The 9,378-nt window shown below is 40.9% G+C and overlaps 1 protein-coding gene across 1 annotated transcript; it reads left to right on the top strand.

Annotated features, from left to right (window-relative positions):
• Positions 1–2,028: 2,028 nt before the first annotated feature.
• LOC149203354 (uncharacterized) lies at positions 2,029–4,831 on the top strand. The gene is made up of 2 exons (XM_089401835.1): positions 2,029–3,056; positions 3,685–4,831. Exons 1-2 carry the CDS (start codon positions 2,029–2,031, stop codon positions 4,829–4,831), a joined length of 2,175 nt encoding a protein of 724 aa, XP_089257961.1.
• Positions 4,832–9,378: the final 4,547 nt, after the last annotated feature.

The following is a 9,378-nucleotide window of genomic DNA, read 5'->3' as shown; positions in this document are numbered from 1 at the left end:
GTAACCCTGCCGGATCATCGCTCTGCTCATCACTCTGCCGGAAATTCCCCCCAGGGTTCCCCTGCTTTGGATCTTCCCCCTCTGTCTCCTGGGACCCTTCACTTCCTGTCGTCCATTACCCCTCCGTCACCCTATTTTGATCCACATCCGCACAATACTACCTTCTTCACCACGACATCTTCGGGTCCTCCTCTTTCGGCAGCCGCAAACCCTTCTGCTTCCCTTCACTCGCCTTCGGGCTGTTTTGAGACTCCGGCAGTTAGGGTTAGACCTGCAAAATCAATCCATTTGGAAGGCTCCCTGGATCCATTAGTGGATCACCCATCTGCACCGCGTACTGGGAAGAAAAGAACTAAGTGTGTTAAAGCGACCTCAAAGGATATCTCGATTCGTTTTGGAGATACCTCTGCTATCAGGGAAGCAGCTATCATGGCGAGCACCATTCTTGTTGGACATGTCCGCGGGAGGGCGTATTCGGTGACCTGGCTCACCCAATGGGTAAAGGAAATCTGGGGAGGGGTCCTCAAGGAATTACCTGAGGTGCAAGTTTTACCTAGAGGCTGGTTTGCCCTACACTTTGCAAAGGAGAACTATACAGACTTGGTGCTGGCTAGATATTGGCACATTGAGATGGCGTCGGTTCTGTTAAAGAGATGGAGCCCTCTTTTTGATCCGGAGAGAGAAAAAATTGGGGCTAGTCCACTGTGGGTTTGTCTGCCTGGGCTCCCTCTATAGTACTGGTGTGAGGAGGTTTTCATTCGCATTGGGAATGCTCTGGGATCATATCTTGACCATGATCGAACCTTCGTAGAGTCAAGAAACAGAACCCTCGCACGCATCTTGGTATACTTGGATACTCGTGAAGGATTGGAGGAGAAGATTACCCTGCACTGGGGGAAATTTACAAGGGTACAAATATTGGACTACGAAGGGGTTCCATTTCGATGTCGCCGCTGCCACAAGGTGGGGCATATATTCAAGGACTGCCCCCTCAACAAGAAACCGGAAGATACCCCTGTGCCATCCAATGCACCTTCGAGGACTGTCTCGCCGGCCACCCTGCGTACACCGGCGCTAGGACCTCCCATCATCAATCCTCAAAATGTATCAGGCGTCGCTCGCAGAACTCTCTCGCCGCCGATCACCAGATCTCGGGCTGCTGCTAAAGCTGCCATTGCTTCGGGTACATCTCTCTCTCCTCCTTTATCTTGTATTTCTCCTTGCTCCTCATATTCCATCCATGTCTGTTGCATATTGCACTTTACCCACTTCCCCTGTCTATGCACCATCGGCTCCCTCCTTGCATTCTCTTCCCTCGCCCTCCTCTTCTCCATCCTCATCTCGGGGGTCAAAGCATCATTATAATCTTCGCCCTCGCATTCATTCCCATGGATCCCATCTAAAAATTGTTGGTTTGGGTCTTGTAACTTCCGGGTCGACTCCCTTGACTGCCCGGGGGAGAAAATCATTCATGTCTAAAGCTATCAGGCGTGCTGGAGTGGAGGTGGCCTCTGGCCACCAATCCACTATTGACGGGGTTCTTAGAGCAGCGAACACCCCTGGCAATCTCCCTCCATGAAGTGCCTTTCCTTTAATTGCAGAGGCTTGGCTAGTGCCTCCAAGAAGCTAGCTCTGCGTAGACTTTTTGAGACTGTTCCTGTCGACATCATTCTCCTCCAAGAAACCCTCGGCCCGGCAAATCCTATCTCTGTTTCTTTATCCTCTATTATCCCGGGATGGAAGTTTTTGGCTATGGATTCTACTGGTAGATCGGGGGGCCTCGCGATAGGCTACAATCCATCAACCATCAAAGCACAAGCTACCTGGGGAGGACAGGGGTTTATGGGCATAGACCTCTTCTCGGCCGACCTAGGGAACAGCCTTAGGGTTATTAACATCTACGGCCCCTGTCAACAAAGGGAGAACTTTTGGAATCATTTGCTGGGACTATCCATCTTCTCTGCTGACAACATCATTATTGGGGGTGACTTAAATTTCTCCCTGGGATATGGTGAATCTTGGGGATCCATGGCTCAAGTAGACTCGATCACAGGTTATATGTCAAACCTTCTGGAGAGACATAACCTGATTGATGTTCCTATGCACAAACCACTCCCTACTTGGAGGAACAGAAGAATTGGAGAGGCTGCACTTGCCCGCAGACTAGACAGATTTATCATGAAAGGTCCCCTTATTCAACAGCTGCATTTCTACAAACAATGGGTTGGAACTGGAGGCATTTCGGATCACTACCCTATATACCTGGAGATCTTGGGACCTCACAAAAAGCCAAAAGCCCCATTCAAGTTCAATCACGGCTGGCTTCAGGATCCTTCATATATCAATATGGTTAAGGAATTTTGGACTTCAAACCCGATTGATAGGTCAGAATCCTTGGCAAAAGGTTTCTGCTCTAACCTATCTCAGCTCAAGCACCTCTCTATCAAATGGGCCAGAGAAAAACACCAAAAGGAAAACTCAGCCCTTCTGCTCATAGAATCAGAACTCTCCTCATTATTGGATGAACGAGGCTTAGGGTTTTCCACAGCAGAGGACAAATCCCACCTGGTGGATCTAGAAAACCAGAAGTCAAAGATTTTAAAAGACAGAGAGGAATCCATTCGTCTTCGTAGCAGAGCCATTTGGTTAAAAGCAGGAGATGACAACACTCGGTTCTTCCATAACTATGCAAAAGGTAGAAAGGTCAAAAATACCATCTGGAATATCCCATTGCCAGAGGGTGGAGTGGCTGACTCCTTCAACAAGCTCTCACACCTGGGATCTTCTCACTTCAGGAACCTCTACAAACAACCTCCTGGCTCGACTATTGCTGATATTATCAACATTGCTGGACACTTCCCCAGGTTTGTAAATGAGGATGAGGCGGAGGCATTATATGATCCAGTGACACCTGGGGAACTTGAGGGCACTTTAAAATGGTTCAAAAAGGAAAAAAGCTCGGGCCCGGACGGTTGGACCATTGAATTCTACATTGCTTTCTATGAACTTCTCAGCCATGATTTACTAAGGGTTGTGGAGGAATGCAGGGTATCTGGGTCACTTTACAATGCCATCAATTCGACATTCATAGCCCTTATTCCCAAATCGGACTCCCCTTCCTCCTTTGATGATTACCGCCCCATTTCTCTATGCAATGTGCTCTATAAGATCATCTCCAAGATCATTGCAAATTGCCTCCGACCTATCCTGTCCCATCATATTGCCCCTCAACAATTTGCTTTCCTTGAACATCGTCAGATCCATGAAGCCATCGGTTCGGCATGAAGCCTTTCACACCATTTGGACCAGACACCATAAGGCCATTATCCTAAAGATTGATTTGGCTAAGGCCTTTGATCGTGTCAGCTGGCTCTACATCAAGATGCTCCTCATCCATCTAGGCTTCCCCAACAATTTCATCACCTGGATCATGGCTTGCATCACCACCCCCACCTTCAGTGTTCTGATCAATGGGTCGACATCTCAATTTTTTCACTCTGAACGAGGTCTCAGATAGGGCTGCCCTCTGTCTCCCCTACTTTTCTTGATTGTCATGGATGGTCTGAGTCGATTGATTGCTTCAGCTAAGAGAGATGGGGATCTTTGTGGACTCAAAATATCTGATGACTGCTTTCTCACCCATCTTCTTTTTGTGGATGATGTCATGATTTTTCTTGATGGCAGCATCAGGGATTCTCGTACATTTTCGAAAATCCTCACCCTTTTTTCATCTGCCACTGGGATGCTTGCAAATCATTCAAAATCATCAATCATTCTTACCAGAACTTCTATCCATGAGTCTCAATTCGCTCGACAACTGTTTCCATTCTGCATTAGTCCCTTAGATCGTGGTCTTAAGTATTTAGGTTTCTGGATCAAGCCTGTCAGCCAAAAGATAGCCGACTGGATTTGGCTCATCTCAAAACTGGAAAAGCGGCTTAACATATGGAGTCACCGATATCTATCCAGAGCTGGTAGACTTGTATTGGTTAAATCTATTCTGGAGGCAACACCGGTCTTTTGGATGGCTCTTGCATGGATTCCGAGAAACATCTTGGCAAGGTTACACCAATTATGCAACAGATATCTTTGGAATGGGAACCAGGACAAACAGATATTTGCATGGGTGGGATGGAAGAAGATAGCGTTGCCCAAAAAATGGGGAGGCTGGGGATTAAAAGACCTGCCCACATTTGCACAGGCTCTTGCAGCAAAAATGGGGTGGACATTACTCACAGGTCATAATCTCTGGACTAGCATCACATATCACAAATATATTTGGCCTCTGCACATAATGGATTGGATCCGGCTTCCAAATTGGCCCAAATCCGGCATCTCATCTGTATGGAAAGCACTTCTAAACTCCATGCCTCTCATCAGGGAAAACCTGGTTTGGAAAATTAACGATGGATCATTGGCTCGTATCGGTACAGACCCATGGAATGGGTGTGGAGGCAGACATCTATTATCCGAGGCTCTCATACAACACCTAAATTCACTCGAGATCAAAGTTCTAGCTGACATCGCGGATCCACTCAATACATCCATTTTTGAACAACGCTGGAAATCCGCACTTCAGATCAATCTACCACCCCGCTGGCACCAGGAATGGACCGATTATATAAATGCTTTGTCAGAATCTCACATTAGGATCAAACAGGGTCCGGATGAACTTATTTGGCATCAATCTGAGAATGGAATATATACACCAAAGACGGGCTATTTAGCGCTGATCTCTCATAAGGTACCGGATCTGATCTCATTTTGGTGGAAGGCAATATGGAAACTCACTGCGCCTCCACGGACAAAACTCTTTTTTGGTGTATTCTAAAAGGTATAGTTCCCACAGGTGAAAACCTTATGCACAGAGCTATCTACGGGCCTACCTGGTGCACTCTATGTAAAAGCGCAACAGAATCGATTCTTCACCTGTTCCTGAATTGCACAGCCTTGATGAACCTGTGGCAAACCGTATCCGCATCTATACACTTTTCGGGCTCTTGGGAAGGCGATGATATTAACAGAGCTTGGGAATCATGGTATAACCGACACAAAGGAACTAAACTACAGAGCCTCCCCATTATTATCAGCTGGTACCTCTGGTTGGCTCGGAACCGGACTATATTTGATGATAAACCTGTGAGCTGGCCGCATCTATCTGCTCTTATTATATCGGCTTATAATGATATGCCTGAGCCTCCCCAACCTCGCACTCGAAGACCCCGCGACCCTCCGCATATCGATAAACGTACCCCTTGGGCCTTTTTTGATGGTGCTGCCCAGCAGCAGGGGTGCGGGGGTGGTTTTATCTTATACATCAGCGATCAACATTTCTATAAAGTCTGGATGGGTTTGGGGATTGGCTCAAACAATTTTGTTGAACTCATCACTCTTCGTCATCTCATGCATTTCTCATTGGGACATAATTGCATGAACATTCATATTTTTGGAGATTCGAAGATCATCATAGATTGGTTCAACAATATTACTGTTTGCCACACACATACACTCAGTAACATATTGGATGAAATAAATATATTGAAGGCTCATTTTATTGACATTACTTGCAATCATATCTACAGGGAATACAACAGCAGTGCCGACCAACTTTCCAAGGAGGCCACGACATTACCCCGAGGAGAGTGGATGATTCAGGAACAGTGTGGGTCAAATGCATACCAATACTATCATTGACCTTATATAGAGCCACATTACCATAGGGCGGTTAGCCCATGAGCTGCAATATTTTGACAAAAATTTTGTTATCTTTGAACAATTTTTTTTATACAGTGGATAGAATCTTTTCTACAGAGCCCTGCGTGGCTAATATGTACATATAAATAGAACAACTATAAACGAACATCCTGCGTGATCTTTCTGGTTATATACTGATATTACAGATTATATACTGAGCCCACAGAAGGCTGACTGACTCTATAGCATATGCATAGTGCATCTACAATATGTAATTTCTCAAAGTTAATGAAAGATTATGATTTTTCCAGTGGAAAAAAAAGAAAATAATTAATTAATTTTAATTAACTTAATTAATTTAGGAAATTCGAATTGGAAGTATTTTAGAAGACATGTATATGTTCTCCCTAACTTATATGAGTTAAGGATGAGTTATGAATGAGTTGTAATTAGTTAACTCAATTAATTGAGTTAAGTCCAGTTAAATTAGTTGCAATTAGTTTCAGTTACTAATAGTGAGTAAACAGTTAGTTGGGACACTAGTGACCTAATTACTGCTACTCTAGTTAACTAAAGGTCCCAGCATCAGAAACTCATGCATGTAGATTCTGAGAAAGGACCAGTTGAGACTAGAGTGCAAGGATAGTGTATTATTTGTTTTAGATTTTTCTGAGTTCCACTGATAGTGCATGCAATCAAGAATTGATTCTTGAGCGATTGCACTATTTTTAGAGGTTTTATTTCCCTTTAAATACAAGCTAATATCCATAGGAATTACACATTGGAATATAGACTTGGAGAGCTTGTGAATTGGCTAATATTTGGCCTTCAGCTTGCTTATGAGTTGGAGATTGAATTCGCTAAGTGTTGGGATTGTTATAGAGAGAACAAGCATTATAATTTCATCTTGATTTTCCATATTAATACAAAACAGAGAGTGGGGTTTTGAGCTGTGGCTTTCCCCACATATTTATTGTGTTATGTTCCTTTTATTATCTTCTTCTATTGATTATTGTTTGCTTGATGTATATGGGCTTCCACTGTAAAGTATACAAGTAGATTATTGTCTCTTGTTTTAATAGATTACATGATCTTGTGAGTCTACAAGTTTTTCTACAGGTTACTATTTACAACTAATTTCCATATTCAAACCTGGAACCCACATATATGGAACCTCCTTGTCCTAGATTCTCTTTGGAATTCTTTACCAACACTTGCTATAAGCCAACCTACCATGTTCATTGCATGGATACAAAACCAATCCATCACTCTTAGAGTCATCATATGTACAACCACCTTCCAAATTCCTCTTCCATCATTGTTAGGTCGTCATATGTACAAACACATTCCAGACTCCTCAAATTAACATAAATCTTGTTGTACCTAGCTTGTATTTTCAATAAAGCACATTATCTGGCTTAACTGCCCATAATCTCTCGCATCCATGTGCGAGAAATTCCATTCTCTTTTCTCGCCACTCCATCAAGGAAATGTTGCAATGTAAAAATGATTGATATACTATGTGTCATTATTCAATTTGATAAATTAAAAGAAAAAATATTTGAAAATGTGTCACTAAAAAACTCGTGACCTATGAATTTCATTTTGGAACTGAAAATTCAACGGTAAAATCATTAAAAATAAGAAAACCCTCATGGTCAAAATCATTAATAATAAGAAAAAGGCCATTTAGAAATGTAAAATCTCTTTAAGAGTTAAGTTTACTTTTTTAATCGTAATAGGACTACACGTGGGTTTAATTTTGTGAATTTAAGCGGATATATATCGTATTAAATTTTATGAAACCATCGTTTTAGAATTAATGTTCACTCGCTTTCGAGGTGGGACTTCATTCTCGGATGATGGTTAGAGCTCATCTCAAATCCAATTTTTTTAATGGATGATGATTTAGAGAAGATAATTATATATAATTGCAATAATATAATAAAATGTAAAGAAATATAATGATGTAAATATTTGTAGCTATTTTAAATTTGTATGTATAACGAGCTATATTATATAGTATTATGTATAGCTTTTGCACTGGTCAATGTAGAAAAGGTTTGAGTAATTTACCAAAATCTATGTAATATTTTATTATTGGCTATTAAATATGAGCAAAACGCACTTAAGTTTACAAAATTTCAATTTAATTATTTACATTTTGTAATAAGATAGTTAAATTTCAATTTAATTATTTAGATTTTGTAATAAGGTTCATGAAGGGTCTATGAGAGAGAATTATTTTTATAGCAACTTTTTTTTCTAATATTTCTTGTTAATTATTACGTGTTACATATTTTAATAAGTGTGTTGGGAAGGTCAAATCATCGGACTTGAATGGCTCATGAGAACCCATGTACAATATGTAAGAACTTAGATGAACACAAAGAAGAGAAGACCAAGAGCAATAACCACAAGGATCAACATTTGAAATGTTGCAATTTCTTTTTTATTGATATAGAAACTTTGCTTGTTGGAAGTTTGTTTCTCAAAATATCACATTTAAATCGCTAGAAACCCAAATTGAAACCCATCATACAAAACCCATGTTTATAGTTACAACTTGTACAACATACTTAGGTTTAGTGCATATCAAAATAATGGATGGGAAAAATGATGATGTTATCCAATAATGAATTATTAATATGCATGCTATATTCGCAAAATATTCCTAAAATCTACCTTTAAAACACAAATAATGTTCCCCAAAATATATTGAGGACAACCATTAAGTCCAATCCTAGTTAAATCCATTTAGCCAGTAAGTCTAATCCTAGTTAAATCCCTACAACTAGGGATCCCTAAAACCTTTGACTTGTCTCAAAGATAATGTAAAGTTTCATGACATTTGTAATAGACCAGGGTTAAAATTTCATGTAATAAAGTTAATAAAGTCAAAATAAAACCACAGATAAGAGACACTTATTCCAAGTTGAATGTTGGGAAAGATATCGTAGTGGACATCACTTTATGTGTTTATGGCTGAAGGGAAATTTACAAAGGCAATGGAAAATGCTTTGGAAAGGCAAAAAGGTATTAATTGGCATTTGTTTTATGAAAATAAAGGAAATTAGGAGAAAAGGGAGGTGAAAGGTCACAGGTTGGAAAATTGAAGAAATTAGAAGCATGAATAATAAAAAGACATCAGAGCATCAGTTGGTAGCCTTTTGTCACTTCATTTTTGGAATTAGTCTTAGAGAGGAGAAGAGAACCAAGAGGAGAAGTAAAGAAAGCAAGCAAAGGAAGGACAAGGAAAGTAAAGGAAAGAAAGGATCAAGCAAGGAAAAGTTGGATCAAACAACATCAACGGAAATACTTGTAGGTAACAAGTTGCATGTATGATTTCCTAGTTGGTTTTGACATACATGGTATGTACATGTTGGTATTTGGTTATTTTGATGTCATTGGCATGGATTTTGCTGGGTTTGACAGTGGATTTTAGCTTAGCCTTTCCATTTTTAGATAGCCATGGTGTGATGGGGTTGCTCTTAGTTTGAGCTTTGGTTTTCTGGAATATTTTCGATTCGATTGAGGCGGTCTCAATAAAATTCCCAAAGGCCTAGGAATCCCTTGACTAGTAATGGTGGGATACAAGGTAAAGCCTAAAGGTGGAGACGGGAAAATTCCTCAATGTATTGGAGAAGAAATTCTGAGGCATCCAAGCTTGGTTTGGTTTTTTTT

The sequence above is a fragment of the Pinus tabuliformis genome, chromosome 2_1 (assembly GCF_031772625.1).
Source record: "Pinus tabuliformis cultivar Carrire ecotype Pingquan chromosome 2_1, CPIR1, whole genome shotgun sequence".
In the NCBI taxonomy this organism is placed as follows: Eukaryota; Viridiplantae; Streptophyta; class Pinopsida; order Pinales; family Pinaceae; genus Pinus; species Pinus tabuliformis.
This window is presented reverse-complemented; position numbering and strand designations above follow the sequence as displayed.